This window comes from Cebus imitator, unplaced genomic scaffold, assembly GCF_001604975.1.
Source record: "Cebus imitator isolate Cc_AM_T3 unplaced genomic scaffold, Cebus_imitator-1.0 Scaffold71, whole genome shotgun sequence".
Taxonomy (NCBI): Eukaryota; Metazoa; Chordata; class Mammalia; order Primates; family Cebidae; genus Cebus; species Cebus imitator.
Window position 1 is genome coordinate 5,242,298 of NW_016107386.1, and position 18,265 is coordinate 5,260,562.

The following is an 18,265-nucleotide window of genomic DNA, read 5'->3' on the forward strand; positions in this document are numbered from 1 at the left end:
ATCCCTTCCTGGTCATTCCCAACTTGGGGCATGGTGGGTGCTCTATCACCACAACCTGGCCCTGGAGCAAATCCATCTTCTGTGATGGCACCAGGGACAACCTTTAAAAATACATTATCTTGAACTACTCAGGAGGCTGAGGCAGGAGGATCACTTGAGGCCAGGAGTTTGAGGCTGCAGTGACCTGTGATGGTGCCTGGGAATAGCCATTACACTCCAGTCTAGGCAACATACCAAGACCTTGTCTCTTAAGAAAAAAAATGATGAGAAAATACATTATCTTGAAGAATTCCTTGGTAGGGTCAAGCCAGCATTCTGAATTTCACAAAAGTCCAGTGTTCTAAACACATTCCCAGGCCTGCCTCTGTGAATTCTGACTTCATAGGTATGTGGCAGGCCAAGAAATGGTGCTTCTAAGCCGTTCCCCTTATTTGAGGCTAGCTGCCCAATGATAAGAGTTGGGCTCTGGGATGTTGAGGAGACTGGATGTAGCCACATAATCCTGGCCTCAGAGCAGGCAGAAACTGTGGGGATAATCTGCTCCATCTTCTCCACGGGAGTCCATTTACTGAATGACCTCAGACAACTTGCTTAACCTCTCTGAGCTTCAGTTGCCTTAACAGCAAAGAGGTGATGAAAATAGTACCATCCTCAGAGGACTGCTGTGCAGATGAAATGAGAAGATGCATATGAAGCGCACATGTAGCGTTTGGCCCAGGGTAACTGTTTAACAAATCTCAATTTCTTTTTTTCAAACTGGAGTTCATGGTTGAATGACAGGCAGCCAGGTGACATTTTCTTGGAGCACCAATTTTACTCAAAGATGATTTTAAGGCAAATTTATATGTTAAACAGACAGATAAATATTTGGAATAGAATACAAAATTCGGATGTACTGTTAGTGTAAATTAGCCATCAAAGACATTTTTCTCTTGGGGTAATGGCTTTGGGCTGCATCCCTGAGGTCTCATATTTGCAATCCTTATCCTGTGCTTCGGAACAATCAGGATGGGGCAATTTGTAGTCTTGAATTTTGGCTCACTTTCCAGATTTCCCCCATTCCCAGAGGGAAATCTGGGGCATAGGAAGGAGAAAGGGTACATATGGCTTATTACTGGTAGGACTGGGCCCCTGTTTCCTGCCTCAATTTCCCCACATGTAAAAAAACTCAGAAGCCACGTCTGATGGAAGAAATACTCAGCCAGGAGCTTCTCTCCGTGTTTGGCAAGAGAAAGGAGCCCGTGTGCCTCCCCCAGCCTCTCCCGGCCTCAGAGAAATTTTCCAGAGAACTATTTTCTGGTGTTAATTTGTTAAGTCTTCTTACAAAGTGAGAATAGCAGCTGGTGGGGTGGACTCTGACCTGACATGAAAGTTAATTAGAAATGTCATCCTCCAGGGAACATATTCCCCTGAGGAGAGAAAGAGACATTAATATTTCAGAGGCCCTCTGGCTCCCTGCCCTCTGAGCTGTGTGAGGCTCTGCCTCCTCCCTACTCCCCCATCTCTTCCTGATTCGCTCCATGAAAAATTAATTTCCTCTCCAACTAAAGAGTTGTCTCTGCCCGAGGCAGAGACATTCTGGGAAATATCAGTCAGGAACGCTGATCCCATCTCAGTCTTAGCATGCTGTATTATCTTGAGAAAGTGTCCTAACCTCTCTGGGGTCTGGGCTTTCCCATCTGTAGGGGAGCATTCCCGGATTGTCTGGGTGAATAGCTGGCAGATGAGAAAGGCCAGCGGTTGCTACTGAGCAGCTGCTGAATGAACACAGCAGTGGGGCTGCTGAGGACATGGAAGAGGCCCAGAATCAGAGTGGACTTCTCTAGATGTAAGAAGCATCAGGACCCCAGATCTTCTGTCCCACAGAACAAAGCAAGGGAGATTCCTGCCCACTAGGCTTTATTGTTGGTAAACTAGATGTCCCGAGTAGGTGGAGGCACAGCCAAATCAGCCACTGTCTCAGGTTACATTAATAGAGGTATAATATTCAGAATTGGGGAGGAGATAGAGAGTGCTACCCCAGACCTCATACACTGCATTATTCAGGCCAAACCTGAGATTGTGTGAGCATACTCAGAGAGGTGTCTAGACAGCTCCAGGACCTTCAAGGATTAAATCGCCAGCTTGAGTCAGTACCATATCCTGGAGGCCCTCAGCCCTGAGAAGAAAAGACTGGAGCAGGTGTTCACTTCAGGGCCCCAGAAAGCAGAAAGAAGACAAGAACTATATCTAGGGACTTTTGGAAGGGCAGATCTCAACTAGAAAGAGAAGGAAGTAAAAATAACCAGAGCCGTCCAACAGTGCAGCCAGCTTCCCGGCAGGCAGAGAGCCCCGCGTTCAGCCAGAGCCACACCCCTCACACCCGGCTGCTGGGAAACATCCCTGCCCTGGCTAGAGACTCCAGGATGTCCTCAGGAGGAACTTCCAATTCAGAGATTCCCAGATGATAATAACCACGCTCTCATTTCCCAAGTGCAAGGCACTGCGCTAACTTCTTTACATAATGCAGCATCCTTTACATAAGTGCGTCGATCTAAAGGACCCGGAGTAGCAGCTGGCTCTCTGTGAGGACCATGTACATGTTAGCTATTTCTGTTGACATAGTCTTAACTCACTTAATCCTTAGAACAACTCTACAAGGTAAGTACTATTAGTATCTTCATTATACATATAGGGAAACTGAGGCATGGGACATTCCCTTGCCCAAGGGAACAGCTATTAAGTGGCAGAGCCAGAATTCAAATCCAGGGAGTCTGGCACCGGAATCCATACCCTCAGCCACTATGCTAGACTGAGATGGCAGTGAGAAACAGCCCAAGGAAATGAGCCACTGAGCACAGGCTGGTGGAATGATGAGTCAGAAGGGTCTTAAAGTCCATGCAGGGAAGGCAAGGAGGGTGACGCGGGTCCCATATCAGAAGCACATGGATTTGCTCTGGTGGTCAGCCCTGATTCCATGTGGGAGTGCTTAGAAAGAGGTGGCTCTGGACCAGGCACAGGGGCTCACACCTGTAATCCCAGCACTTTGAGGACAACGTGGGTGGATCATCTGAGGTCAGGAGTTCGTGACCAGACCGGCCAACATGGTGAAACCCCATCTCTGCTACAAATACAAAAATTAGCTGGGTGTGGTGGCACAGGCCTGTAATCCCACCTACTTGGGAGACTGAGGCAGGAGAATCACTTGAACCCGCCGAGATCGCAAGCACCACTGCACTCCAGCCTGGGCAATACAGAGAGATCCCGTGTCAAAAAAGCAAAAACAAAACAAAACAAAAAGCATGTAGCTCTGGCCGGGCTAGGCTTCTTCCCATCCTCAGTCTTCAGCTTCTAGGAAGGAGGGCACAGGCCAGGTTCCGGATGTCCTAGGGACAGTGGCTCCGGCCGCGCTAGGCTTCTTCCCATCCTCAGTCTTCAGCTTCTAGGAAGGAGGGCACAGGCCAGGTTCCGGATGTCCTAGGGACAGTGGCTACCAGGCAACTTGGGCAAGTCCATGGGGCAGGACAAAGATAGCAGCCCAGACCCTAGTTTGGTCCCATTCACTCATTCATTCATTCATTCATTCACTCAACACTTATGTATTGAGTGCTGCTTCTGCCCCATCCCCGAACATCTCCCCAGAGGGGGAGGTACAGCAACACCTGTGTGACCCAATGGCATTCATGGTCTAAAAATGGACTCATTCCCAGCCCAGGTGGCTCTGATTGGAGCCAGGAGAGAGAGAGAATTACCTGTTCACAGTCGTGGCTGACATTGAATGATCATCGCTACAATCTACCAAGGGTGGTGCTGGGCATGGTATGGGAGAGTGTGATGGGCTTTAGAACTGCAAACTCTGATGAGGGTCCCAGCTCCACTGGAGCTAATTATTTAGCTTCTCTCACTTTCAGTTTGCTCATCTGTGACGTGAAAGTGGAGTTGTGCTATGTGGCTCTGGAACTTGGTAGACTAAGCACACAGCACATGGCCTGGTATACTCACTCACTCATTCATTCAATGATGAAGGCCTGTGGAGGCAGAGTCCGTTTCAGGCTCCAGGACACAGTAAGCAAGGGATGCACAGCCCAGCCCCTGTGAGCTCGTCTATGAGTTGGCGCATACATAAGCATTCAGGCGAAGCAATTGCGTGAGGTTAGTGTTATGAAAGGCAGTGAGCTGGGGCTTCAGGGGCCTATGGAAAAGGCCCTGGGCAAGGAGCCCAGCTCTCCACCTGGTATGTGCCATGTCCTTGGGCAAATCACAACCTCCTCACTAGGCCTCAGTTTCTCTAAAGTTTGATAAGGATGTTCTGGCCTCCAAGGGTTCTCTTAACCTGGATGTTCTATGATTCTGTATCCTCTGGGCCTGAGGTGAGCTCCTGTGTGGGATGGCGTGGCGTGGGCAACCAGTGAGGACAGGGCTGGTGAGGGCCTCTGCTAGGCTTGAACTCCCTCCCAGGCTCCCAGACTGAGAAGTGCTGAGGCCAGACTTGAGCTTGCAATCCAGACAATGTTTTCATCTCTTCACCCGAGACAGCTCCAGTGGGCCAATGAGCTGGCCAGGCTTAAAGCCAAGTGTAAGCCTGCGGAAGGAGGGAAAGCGGGCCTGCCTCTGGGAGACGGAGCAAGCCTCCTGTTAGGCTCTGCCAGGAGCCAGGACGCCTGGCTTCAAATTCATCCATCACTGAGGCTCAGTCACCTCGTATGTGAAATGGAAGGAAGCTGGTCTTGCCTACCTCCCAGGGTGTTAGTGAAGAGCAGAGGCAACCCCTGGCAGGGGCACAGGGAAACAGGACGTGGCCGCACTTCAGAGGTGCATCCCCTGTGTGCCAGGCTTTGGCCATTGCTTCGTGTGCATCACCTGACCCCGCCCTCATAACCAGCCTGGGAGAACACTATCATCTCCATTTGACAGACCAGCAAACCACCTTGTGGCCCGCAGTTGCACAGCTTGTGAGGACCTGCACAGTCATTTAGGTGAACATCTGTCTAAGCTGAAGCCTGGATTCTTTCCACTATGTATTTGGCTCTGAATGAATGAGAGGTGGTGGTGTCCCCATTTTACAGATAAGAAAACTGAGGCTCAGAACATCACACATCTAATAAGACTGCCATCTAACACCACCAGAAAGACCAGCTGTTTGTGGTGTTTCAATGGCAGGCAGGGGAGGGCCAGGTCTCAGCAACTGGGATTCATTATTCCTAGAAAGTTCTAAACAGCTTGGTGTCTAATTCCTATTGGCACTCAAATAAAGCAAAAAGCTCACCTAGGTTCAAGTGATGTGTATACCCTAAGACTTTTCTTAGTGGTCCTGGTTTTGGCCATAAGGAAGCCCCTGGTTCATGGCTGTCAGTGACAGTGCCACAGTTGACCCTGTTTTGATTCACATGGCAAAGCCAAGGTGGTAGGAATACGTATTTGGGAGCCAAGACCTGGAGTCACATCAGGTGTAGAGTCAGAATGTCCACCATGTGTTAGCGGCAAAGACCATCAACGGAGACACTGGCTCTGCTGATTGTAGCTGGGGAACTTTCACGCCTGTTTTGCCTTTCTGGGCCTCAGTTTCTTCTGTGGAACAGGGGTGATGACGCCTATCCCCCAGCAGCAATGCGAGGATAAATATCATCTGCATGAGGCCTTCACGTCCCAGCACAGGGTCTGGCACATGATAAGGACTCAAGAAGTGGTAGCTGGTGCTTCCTTACCATCGCTGTTATTATCATTATTTCTGTGTCCCCTTCTGCCTTACAGTGCGGAAACAGGAAATTATAAAAGTGACAGAGCAGCTGATTGAAGCCATAAGCAATGGAGATTTTGAGTCCTACACGTGAGTCAGCTGGGCTCATTCTGCATGTCCTGCCTGGATCGTTGTTCAGCGGGTACCGATGGCTAGCTTTGGGGATCCTCGTCTCCGACCCTCATCCACTCACTTTGCATGTGCTGTGAATCAGACTGAACTCACATTTCTATTTGCATCTGGACTTGATGCTTATATTGAGCTTTCTGTTCGCAACACTTCTCTATATGTCAGTCCTCCTCCTCCTGTCCTTCCTCCTCCTCACATCTTGTTCCCTGGGAGGAACGCCAACAAAACTCCCTTGCTTCCCCAAGGAAAGAGGGGGTGGACAGCATCATAGCATGGGCCTCTCAGGAGATGAGCTGGGAAGGTGGGAAGTGAGACAGGCCCCTTTCATTCCTGCCCAATGGGCCTGGGCACTCACCCTACACTCCCTTGGACCTCTGACCTCAGATGGGCAGGAGCAGGCAGGATCCACAGGGAGTGTCCCTTTGGTGAGCAGGCATGAGCAGAAGTACCTCTAAGCAAAATCTGAACTCCTCTGAGAAATAAGGCAGCATGCACAAAAATTACATAAAATGAGACATCCCATACACACCTGGACTCGCCTTTGGAGGGGCAGCTCTGTGTGTGAGGGCTGAGTCGAAGCACCTGTGCTGCCCACACACGCCTTTCCTGGCCTGGCCCAGAAACAAACTTCGGCCAGGCCCTCAGCTGGCCCCGGGGAGAGTGAATATTCTGGGCTTAGTCCTTAACAGTTTGGCCAGTGCTGACAAGGCCTGGGCCTGGAGACCAGACATATGCATTTTAGAGGACAAAGACTGCCCACCAGGGCAGAGTGATTTTTCCCTGCTGGGTTAAGGTGAGTTAGGCATAGCCTGGCTGGGGTTCGCTCCTTGGGCAGCCTGATCCTGGTTTCCAAGGTGCCCAGAGCTGGTTTGCCTCCCAAAGCCTTGGCAGGCCAGGTGCATTCTAATTGTGGAAGGGTTTTCAGCAGCAGCAGGTGACAAAGCCCCCTAGAAGGTCACTGGCTCCCTTTGGAAGAACAGGGGCTTGGAAGATGCATGTGTGGAACTGAGGGTGACGTGTGCATATGTGTATGCATGCACTTGTACACATGTGTGCACGTTTGGGACTGTGCACAAGGAGGGTGCGCAGGTGCGTGTGCGTATGTATACCGGAGTGTTGCACTGAAGCATGGAAATAGGCTGTTAAGCTGGTCTCGCAGCCAGTTCTAGAAAGAGTGAACTTGGAATGTATCATGCCAGTGGCTCTGGAAGGACCCAGCCAGGGAATGAAGGAAAGCGAGGTGGGTCCTGTGGTCCCCAAGCTCCTCAGTGGCACTTCTGGGGGTCCTGGGGAACCCCTCACACCTATGGGATGTCACTTCTTCTGACATCTGCAGCCTGCTCTACATTCTGACCCCTTGCCATGACCTCTGGGTCCAGGATGCCCTGTGTAACCCTGAATCTGTTCCTTCATCTCTCTGAGCCTCAGTTTCCCCATAGGTACAGTGGAGTTGGGGCAATGGCCTCCAAGTCCCTTCACTCTAGGAGGCAGGAATACCAAGGAGCCTCCAGGGTTGGGGCTTCTTCAATGGGGGTGTGTAGTCTCCCACATGCCCAGACCCCCACCTTTGGGGGATTCTGGAGCTGAAAGGGTCCTGGGCACCCCGCTTGGTCTGAGCACAGTCCCCCAGCCCCTGGCGTAAGCCTTCCGGAGAATCTGGGGTCATGAGTAGAGAAGCAATTTGTCTAGGGCCACTGAAAGAGACAGAACAGAGCAGGGACAGTGCACCCTGTAAATGTTTTCTCCAGCTCAGACGGTGCTGGGCCTGACGCTCCCTCCTGGGTGTCCCCAGTTCTACCCTAGGTTGAGAGCTTTGCTTGTCCTGGGACATTTCCTGTCCCTGGCTTCATTGCTTTTGCCACGGGGGTCCATGTTATGCCACAGAAGATCCCACAGACCTGTTTCCCTGGAACGAGGAAAAGACAGCTTGTTCCCTTCCCTTGTCTGGCTGTCAGGGTCTCCCAGAAGACTAAGACTTGGAAGGGAACAACAGCTGAAAATACACAGCCTCCGTCATGCCCTGTGCTTCTCCCAGATATTACCTCATCTAATGCTATTTTATCATCCTACAGAAGAGGAAACTGAGGCTCACAGCCAAGGTGGCCGGTAACAATAGGGAACCCTTGTTCAAATTAGCAAAACTCGCCCCTTCCAGGTATATACCTGGCTTGATGGGCAGAAGTCACTTTTATGTGAAGGAAAAGGCAGTGCCCCCAAGTCCCGACTCCACAGGAAGATAAATAGGAAAAAGCCCCCTCTGGATCCACTGCCCTGAACCAGGGAGCGCAATTTGGAGAGTAGAGAGCAAACGGAATTTCCTCCCCACAGCACCGTTAGTGCACTGCGCAGCCCTGCACACCATCCATTAGTGCACTGCGCAGCCCTGCACACCATCCATGGTGCTCTCGCTTAAAGCGGCTAAGCCACTTGCTTGGGGTCTCAAAGCCACTGGTGAGCCAGGGCCTGAACTTAGGCTTCCTGGATCTAGATGGCACACACCAGTCAGTGATATCCCATACTTTATAGCTTGCTTGCAAGCCCCTTCCCGTCCACTAACTTCAACGATCCTGTGAGGTGGGTGTAATCATTCCTATTTCACAGGCTCACCCTCCAAGGGTCCAGTGAGAAGCCGCCCCAGCCCCTCTTTCCTCTGGCTTCTTTCCCCCAGGAAGATGTGCGACCCTGGCATGACGGCCTTCGAACCTGAGGCCCTGGGGAACCTGGTTGAGGGCCTGGACTTCCATCGATTCTATTTTGAAAACCGTGAGCAATTCCTTCTCTCTGTGGTGCCTGTTGTCTGCTCTCGTTCCATGTCCTGCCGGATGGCACAGCAGGGTGACGGGCAGGGCCCCAGGGGCGGCTCAGGAGCCAGCGAAGAGGAAGCTCCCATGTGGACTGGGGTTGGTACCCTCTTGGTTCCCTCTCCTAACCCTGGCCCATCGACTACCAGCTGCCCCTCCTGTGGTTGAAGATGGGGCAGGCAAGGTCCCAGAGACTAGGGATACTCAGGACAAGCCCTCCCAGGCCTCTCCTGCCCATGACTCTAGGCAGGGTCTGGGGAGGGCCTGATTCCCATATTATAGATAAGGGAGCCTTCCCACTGGCACATACACCCAAGTTACAGTCATCTTGATGCCTAGGGCCAGCTGAGCTGCCCAGCTGGTCACAAGCTGGCTGGTGGGTTGTTATGCAAGTGGCCTCTGTGGGTGGGCAGTTTGGGAAAGAGGTGAGGACAGCGAGCTCACACTGCTGTGCCCCTGCCTGTTGTCTAGGTCTCTGCCCTGCATGTCTGTCCTTCCTCGGCCTCTCCTTTGCAGGAGAGACCTTGGCAGCTTTGCAACCAGGAGCTGTTAGCGGGTAGAGGCTGGGCCTGACCTATGGTGCTTTCTGCCTGTGTCTGTGTTTCCCTAGGCCAGGGGTCAGGTAGGGCTGAATTAAAATGCACACAGATTAGAATCATGCAGCTTAGGACAGGGAGGAAGTACCTAAGAAGTGGTATGTCCAGGTTCCCCCAAAGTCAAGGGCGTGTACCACTGAGGCTACACAGTAATTTCAGGTGTATGTGGGCACCACTTAAAACAGCATTGGTTTACACAGTCAGAGAGCTTTCCTTCTTAATTTTCTTTCAATACTCTGGCTTCATCAGGTGGAAAGTCTTTGCTATTTCCCTCTTTATCAAAGAGAAAACAAATCTCAGGCTCAGATCTCTTTCAGGCAAGAGCATGGTGCAAGGATTATGTAACTTTCTTTCATTTTCACCAGCCTTATTATTAGAACTTTATTCATGATACTGATTGTTCATTAATGGTTATGTCAATATGTTTTCTTTTAAAATCTATAGCCAGGTGCAGTGGATCACGCTTGTAATCCCAGCACTTTGGGAGGTTGAGGCGGGTGGATCCCTTGAGGTCAGGAGTTCCAGACCAGTCTGGCCAACATGGTGACACCCCTCTCTTCTAAAAATACAAATATTAGCTGAGCGTGGTGCTGGGTGCCTGTAATCCCAGCTATTCGGGAGGCTGAGGCTGCAGTGAGCCGAGATTGTGCCACTGCACTTCAGCTTGGGCGACAGTGAGTCTCAGTCTCCACACACACACACACAAAATTATAGAAATTAGTAAAGTGAATCAATTCAGGGAAATACTTTCCTTCTTTTTTTTTTTTTTGAGACTGAGTCTCACTCTATCACTCAGGCTGGAATGCAGTGGCATGATCTCCCCTCACTGCGACCTGGGTTCAAGCGATTCTCCTGCCTCAGCCTCCTGAGTAGCCGGGATTACAGGCACCTGCCACCATGCCCAGCTAATTGTTGTATTTTTAGTAGAGACAGGGTTTTACCATGTTGGCCAGGCTGGTCTTGAACTCCTGACCTCAAGTGATCTGTCCACCTTGGCCTCCCAAAATGCTAGGATTACAGGTGTGAGACACCATGCCTGGCCTGGGAAATACTTTAATGAAGTACAGGTGGCACTTGTGAATGGTAAAAATAATGAAGAATGTACTTCAGTGACTGAAGTAGGATCTAGTCCAAGTCTTCATCATACAGAGGGGAAACTGAGGCTCAGAGAGGGGAAGTGACTTGTCTAAAGGAATCCAGAAAGCCAATGGCAGAACCTAGAGCTGACTCACCCCAGTGCCCTTTCCCTTCCCTGTAGCACCTGCTGCATCTGCACATTAGCAAGCCTCCACTGGGACTGACACTCCTCTCCTGGCTTGCACGCTCTCTGAATTGTATAGCATACAGAGGCCAAGGACACCCTCCAAAAAGCTGTGAAGAAGAAAGCAACATCTTCCTTTAGTAAATCAAACGAATTCTCGAAGGCTAACAAGGAAGATTAAATTCTCGGCTGGGCGTAATGGCTCATGCCTATAATCCCAGCATTGTGGGAAGTCGAGGCGGGAGGATCACCTGAGGTCAGGAGTTCAAGACCAGTCTGGCCAACATGGTGAAACCCCGCCTCTACCTAAAAATACAAAAAGTAGCCAGGTATGGTGGCCCATGCCTGTAATCCCAGCTACTAGGGAAGCTGAGGCACCAGAATTGCTTGAACTTGGGAGGCAGAGGTTGCAATGAGCTGAGATGGCACCACTTGGACTCCAGCTTGGGCGACAGAGTGAGACTTTGTCTCAAAAAAAAAAGATTGAATTCTCAGGCAAGGAGAGGTGGCTGGACCCCTTAGGTTCTGTCACCTTGGAGCTCCCTCACTGATTATGGTGCCGACCATCCTACCGTCTGTCCTCTGGGGGCACCGGTCCCCCAGGGTAAACTTACAATCCCCACAAAGCAGGGACCAGGCTAAGGCCCAGCTGTAAAGGCTGAGGGATGACAAAATGGAAATCATCACAGAGAGGAAGACATGCAGCCCTTTGCCTGCGTCCATGCAGAGGCCCCTCTTACTGTTGGCCCCCCAACTCCAGGCTTAAACATTTGGTCACCTCCAATGCAGAACTCACAAGGGCAGACCCAGAGTAACTGCTCACTCCTGACCAAGACCCACCTTCCAGAGCCCTATTTTTTCCTGTGGACGACTTGGCTCTGTCTCCCACACTATGCACAACGATAGATATTGGAAGCCTCCTATCTTTTCAAAAGACATCACATCAGGTGGCATTTCTTTACAAATACCTCTTAAGACCCCAGCCCTTGCTGACTGTAGCAAGGCCCAGTGCCCTCAACAATGCTAAGCTCTATTTGTACCTCCTGGAATTGTTCTAGATTGTCCTAACCCAGTCTCACCTGGAAACTGACTTCTTTTTTAAAAAATAATTTTATCTATCTATCTATCTATCTATCTATCTATCTATCTATCTATCATCTACCAACCAGGTTATGAAACTGGCTTTTTTTCCTATTTTTCATAGAGACAGGGTTTTGCTTTGTTGCCCAGGCTGGTCTCGAACTCCTGGGCTCACGTGATCCACCCACCTCGGCCTCATAAAGTTCTGGAATTACAGGCATGAGCCACCGCTCCCAGGCAAAACTGACTTTTTTAAGATTCCACTGCATTTTTTTCAGGAATTAGCCCGGCCTGGGACAAGTCAGATTGCTTCTCTGGACCTTATTTGCATATCTGTGCATGGATATGTTGAATAGATGGTCCTGTATGCCTCCAACCCTGAATGCTATCAGGGACACTTACAGAGCTCTCCTCAGATTCTACAGTTGGGCTGCTGGATGGCCTCTGACCACTGAGGTCACTCCCAAGTCTATGATGCTAAAACTCTGCATTCTACATGTCCAAGAGCCCAGAAAATTCTGTTATCCTACGTGCCTAAGACTTGGTGAAGTCATTTATCTAAAGCCTGTGTGTAACGTGTTCTAACAGGAGATGGGTGCCATTGGATACTTTCTGCAATCCTAAAAAAAAAAAAAAAAAAAAAAAAAAAAAAAAAAAAAAAAAAAGACACTTTACATTTTTCAGAAAATAAGTGGCTCACAAACCTGGCTTGGCACCAGGATCAAGGGGTAAAGAAGGAGAAGGGAGGTTTTTAACATTAGAGATTCTTGATCTTCGCTCTCTATGGGTGGGGTTGGGGAAGCTGGGTTTAAAGTCAGCACTTCGCATGATTCAGACCTGGATTCAGGCTACACAAACAGAAGGGTTCCTCTTAGGCCCCAGATACAGATCACCACTGTCCAACTCCTCCCTGGGTCATTGTCTTTCTACGCTTTCATTTTCTACCTTGAGGAAAACATCGAGTTTCTAGAATCAATATAATAATAGTAATGGTGGTGTCTCATTTCATGTGGTGGGATCTGGTGTCAAGGACTTTGTCAGCTCTATCATGACTCCAAGAGTTACGTATTGCTCCCTAACTCTGGAAAGCCCCATGACCTTGCAATGACCCCCATGACCACTAATATCATCCTTATCATTTCAAGGTTCTAAGATTCTACAATTCTCATATTCCCCCAAGTTTCCACAATTCTATATATATCTACTGTAGAAGTGGCCAGCAGGCCCACGGGCTATGTCTGAACTGCAGATATATTTCACATGGCCTGCATGATGTTTTAAATTTGAATTAGATGAAATTAAAAAATGAGGTGTTTTCATATAAAAATTCAGATTTCCAGATTCTCTTGAAAAACCAGGTGTGTCAACACCAGTGTCACTCACATAGCAGCCACCGGGAAGCTGTGTGCGGGATGCCCTCTTTAGGTGGGACAAGGCATTGTTTGCCACAGTCCCCATCACTCCCTATTGCCTCCCTGACCCAGAGGCAAAGGGTCAGTTGTCATTTAGCATCTTATACCTGGCTCAGCCACTGTTGTTTATGTGCCTGCCTGGCACCTGGGGACATCCAGCTTTGAGACTGTGCTCGGAGCTCATCTGGTTCTATAATCATCTAAGCTTACTTCCACGTGGCTAACAGTCTATGATTCTAACATTCCATTTTCCCATGTTGGATGAATTCTGCATGTTTGAACTCCACTGTATCTAAGCTGGGATGTGATGTCCCCGTCATCTAGAAGTTCTACCTTACCCCAGTAGCTGAGCCTTGCCACAGAGGCCCCCTCCCTGCAAATGAAGCAGGCAGGGCGCCTCCGCTGAGAGGGCTACTGGGAGTGGAGAAAGTGAAGACAGTGAGAAGGAGGCCCCCGGTTGCATCTCCTCTGCCCCTCCCATCCCCACCTCCAGTGTGGTCCCGGAACAGCAAGCCCGTGCACACCACGATCCTGAATCCCCACATCCACCTGATGGGCGATGAGTCGGCCTGCATTGCCTACATCCGCATCACGCAGTACCTGGATGCCGGCGGCATCCCACGCACCGCCCAATCGGAGGAGACCCGCGTCTGGCACCGCCGGGACGGCAAATGGCAGATTGTCCACTTCCACAGATCTGGGGCGCCCTCCGTCCTGCCCCAGTAAGAATCCCGCCTTCCCGCCTCCCAGATTAATGTAAAGGATGGGGTTGTTGCCCTGGAGGGGTTATATCGGGGAAGCTGCTTCCTTCGGCTCTGAAAAGCTACAGAGTGGGAAGACCCCACTTTGCATGTCTAGGGCAGACCCAGGAAGGAGACCAGGCCTGCAGGTCTGGGGGAAGAGCTGTGCAGGAGCTACGGGGGCCACTTGGACTCCATCTAAGGCGGCAGGGTGGGTGGGTTGCCCATGGAGGAAGCACCATGCCCTGAGAAGCACCCTGTGTTTGTCTTACAGCTGAGGGACCAGGCCAGGGTCGCTGCGTTGCTGAGCCGCAGAGATCCACTCTGTCCGTGGAATGGAGCTGCTGGTTCTCCCAGGTGGATTTTGCTGGAATTCCCCCATCTCATCACCCCACCACTGTCACTTCTGTACCTGCATCAAGAAAACCGCTTGTCCACAAAAGTCATCGCAACTTCAGAGCCAATGGCCACATCTCTCCACCTCTGACCCCCACCCTCTCCCCCGCCAGGCTGGGGCTTCCTCAGGCCTGAGTGCCCAAGTCACCAGCCCCCTCTCCCCCGCCCCGGCTGCTGTCTACCTGGCCTGCCTTGGGCTGTAGGCTAGAATGCCCAGGCCGTATGCCCACCAGGGGCTGGGGAGAAGTAGGGGTGGCATGGTGAGGAAGGCAGCATCCGCCAGTCCCTCTCCTGGACCTCTCCTCTTCCAGGTGTCCGAGGAAGGGCAGATGACATCCCCTAGCCCCCTAAGCCAACCTCCCTGAAGGAGTGGGGAGAGGAGCAGACGCCAGGAGCCTCCTGCCTCAAAGTGCTCCCCGAGTCTTCTCCCTCCTGTGCTGACCTCAGGGTGGTCTGACCCTTCCCTCAGTGTGGGGGTCTCGGCCCTCTCAGGTGCCCCTACTTGCTTTCTGCTTCCTTCCGGTGAAGTCCACCTCCAACATTCAACCCCCACATGCCCACCATTGTCCCTGGAGAATTCCAGCTTCGTCATATCTCAGAGAGGAAATCTAATTGTTTTTTGGGGCAAAAGAAAGCAACGTTTAGGTATCACTTCTACTTGGACCGCATGCCTTTTTATAGCCAAATTTCTGTGTATTTCGTAAATGGATTTTGCGTTCCTGGATATTTATGTAATAACTAGACTTCTCAGATTATTGTGAGAAGGGTTGGGTTGGAAGGGGTGTAGGAAGAGGGATGAGGGGTAGTTTTTTTCTGTTCTAGTTTTTTTTTTTTCGTCATCTCTGAGATGGACCTTGTCACCTGTGGTTATTAGGGCCGAGGCGAACTCAGCTCCAGAGAGAAGGGCCTCTCTGCCATTTCGGTCCCAAAGTGAGCTGACACAAGCGTTCCTTTTGGGACTGTGGAAGCATCAGATGCAGCGCTGACTCAGGAATAGCAGGTCAGGGCAGAGAGGAGGAGGGAGGCTGTAGGGATGGAAATATCTGGACTTTTCTTTGCTTCCCTCCCAAACTGGGGTCTTCACTATCGCACTTCCCAGGATTTCATCTCACCATATCTGCGTGCCGCCCCCAGCACCCCCCACCCACCTCTGGGGGGCCCATGAGCATGTGTTCTCATTGCCTCTCCCCCCATGGCGTCTGATGACCACAGCAGAGCGCTGGGAATTTCTACTTTTCATGCGTCATCCTGCAGCCTCGGGTTTGCATCCTCTCTTTCTTTTCCTCTTTCCCTCTTTCTCTGGGATTGACTCTGAGTGGAATACCTTGGCACATCCACTAGGATCTACTGTCTGCACTGTTTTCTTTGCATGACTTTATATGCAGTAAGTATGTTGAAAACAAACGAAAAGAAGAAAACACTCAACAAAACCAATCTACATGTTTTGGACTAAAAAAAAAAAAAAATAGAGGTTGTATTCTCAGTGTCCGACTCGGAATTATGTTGCTGCCTCTCTGTGCTTTTGGCCTCTGTGTGGCCGTGTTTTGCCAGCATGAGATACTGTCCCCTCTGGAGGATTTTAGGGGAGGAAGAGCCACGTCCCCAGGGATTGGAGGAGGCTCCGGTACCCTCAGCCCTCCTGGGTGTTGGTTGGAGCAGAATTGGTGAGGATGTTTGATCCAGGACTTTCTTCTGAGTTCTCCCCGATCACCAGCTGTCTGCTGGGTTCTTAAGTCCTGCTGCCCAGACCCAGGTGACGCAGGCAGCACCAGGTTTGCAAGCCAGGAGAGATGCTGCCCAGGCCTCCTGGTTTCCAGGCTGGTCCATCACTGGCCTCTGTCCTTGGCAGAGACCTTGCTGCCCAGGTCCTGGGTGTGCTCTTGGCCTGTCCCAGGCCTAGAGGGCTTCCCAGTAAGGCCTAGTGATCCCATTGTCCCTGGGGCAAAACCACCTGTCCCCCTTGTGAGCTGCCGGTTCCGTACAGCCATCCCCAGTCAAGCATGATGGTGTGGCCTTCACCAGGGGCTGTTGCAATTACCGAGCAAGGTCTGAGCTCTTCTTCAGCCTCAGTTTCCACATTGGTTAAAAGGGTTCATTGCTCCCATCCAGCTGATGAAGGAGCAGACATCTGGCGATGTGAAGCCTAACTTACCCACAGGAACTGGCAGGGATAGTCACTGGCAAGACTCCTGTTTACTTCTAGAACTGGCCAGGCCCCATGCCCTCCCCCGCCTGCCCCAGATTCCCCTTTTCGGTGCCTGTCAACTGCTTTTCAGCAGTGGACTGCAGGGGAAAGAGCAGTGGTTTGGGGTGAGTAGGCTTCAATTCCCAGCTCTGACCTGACTTGCTGTGTGACCTTGGGCAAGTTCCTTCCCCTCTCTGGAGCTTGGTTTCCCCGCCAGAGGAAACTGAGCTGTAGGAGCCTGAGGTCCTGCCTTTCACTGGCTGACACACCTCCTGTCCACTGTGTCCCTCTCCAAGTGCCAGAGAAGTGGAGGCAGGTCACTACCCCAGGCTGCGATGGCCCCCACTGTGAAGGCCAGCCTGTGGGTGGGCAGCCACCTGGTGCCACCACAGGGCACCAGGAATGATCCGGAGGCAGCAGGCAGGGGAAACTCACAGAAAAATCTGCCCATAGCCCACCCTCACCAGACAAACTCTGTGCTCCTCCAAAACACCCTTTAGATGCAAAAAAAAAAAAAAAAAAAAAATCCAAACCCAAGTCAAAACCTTGGCTCCAGCATGCAAACACGTTTCCAGGAAAGTACTCTCCTGGGTTTGTGCCCACAACGGTGCGAATCCTGACCCAGGGCCTCCTGTCTCCCTTCAAAGGGAGACCCTTTGGGGGGATGAGTTTGCCAGACTCCCCGTGCTGGTTTCTTTGTTACTATTTGTTTGGGGGTTTGTTTTAGTTCTTTTTTGTTTTTCTTTTCTTTTTTAAAACTATGTGGCTGTGAACTTGAATGACCACTGCTCAAACTTTCTGCTATTTGGGGGGTGGGATGGGAAGAAGGGGCGTCTGTTTTATTCTTGGTGTTTTCAGTGCAATAAATAGCTACAAACTTCTGTGCACTCTGTGTGTTCCTGTCTTCGTCAAGCCCCTGCCTGGAGGTTTTTGTTTGTTTCCAGTTCTAGATCTGCCCCAGGGCAAAATAAAAGCCTCGGTCTTCATTCTGATTGGGCCAACTATGGTCATATACTCAAAGCTGAACCAGTCACTGTGGGATTATGCCTGGACCACATGCCCCACTTGTAGAGCCAGGGAGAGGGTCAGCTTTCTCCCAGGGACATGGGGTGCCTTCAACAAGGGCTAGGGGGTGGCTATGGGTTGCCTCTGCAGCCAAGAGCTAAAGTCTCCCTCGGGCTTTGGGGCAAGGTTCTTCTCCTCTGGGCCTCAGTTTCCCCATACAATGTGGAGGTTATTCCACAAGTCCCCCACCCATTCTCTTCCCTCAGCCCAGCCTCACAGACAAGCACCCAGGACTCAACACACTAGAGACTGCTTTAAAGAATGGAGAAGGGAAAAAAGATTATCTTTATTCATAGACATATGTCTGGGCCAAGTGCCTGGGACACTTTGGTCCTTGGAGCCCAAGCTGCTGGCCTCTGGTGGGGCAGAGTCAAAGTGGCGATGCAGGGGCTTTGGCCACCTTCAGACCATGGCAGAGTGATCAGCCTTCCCAGCTACCTATGTGAAATGTTCAGTGCTAAAACCAGGACAGCACCAGGCCAACCAGACCAGCTGGCCACCCTAAGCCGTGACCCCCATTGCCCAGAGGCCTGGTTGCCACGGGGCTCAGGGAAGGTGTCCATGGGAGCCCACAGTTCCCTCTAGACCATACTCCAGGTGCCTGAGACTCCAGAATCCCTGCACCAGCTGCTTTCCGGGTCTATCCTCGCTGCTGGTGCGTGGAATGGCCAGGGCGGTGTCTGTGGGCAGCGTGCCCGTGGCACATAGGGGAGGACCTTCACAGTGAGAGCACAGGCCAAGGCTGAGAAAAGCAAGAGAGGCTTGGGGGCTTCCATTTCCCACCCTTGCCCCAGAGTCTGCAAGGGTTAGTGCCAGGCGTCCTCGCAGCCCTGCCTTCACTTGCGCCAGTGGCTCCTGCAGAAAGCCTTGAGGGCTTGGATGGC

The 18,265-nt window shown here is 51.2% G+C and overlaps 1 protein-coding gene and 1 long non-coding RNA gene across 5 annotated transcripts in view; both read left to right on the forward strand.

The window, feature by feature from the left end:
• Nucleotides 1–17,203, forward strand: part of CAMK2A (calcium/calmodulin dependent protein kinase II alpha) — a 36,436-nt gene extending 19,233 nt beyond the window's left edge. For 2 of the 4 annotated variants that reach the window (XM_017531304.1, XM_017531305.1), the window contains 4 exons: nucleotides 5,731–5,806; nucleotides 8,514–8,608; nucleotides 13,489–13,717; nucleotides 14,010–17,203. In XM_017531304.1, the coding sequence (XP_017386793.1) occupies nucleotides 5,731–5,806; nucleotides 8,514–8,608; nucleotides 13,489–13,717; nucleotides 14,010–14,013 (404 nt within the window). In that variant the 3' untranslated portion in view covers nucleotides 14,014–17,203. The remainder of the gene's footprint in view (nucleotides 1–5,730; nucleotides 5,807–8,513; nucleotides 8,609–13,488; nucleotides 13,718–14,009) is intronic. The other 2 variants (XM_017531306.2, XM_017531307.1) reach the window with 1 other exon arrangement.
• On the forward strand, nucleotides 3,217–5,518 carry LOC108306398. The gene is made up of 2 exons (XR_001826129.2): nucleotides 3,217–3,353; nucleotides 3,445–5,518. It is a non-coding gene; the product is annotated as an uncharacterized LOC108306398 (long non-coding RNA).
• Nucleotides 17,204–18,265: the final 1,062 nt, after the last annotated feature.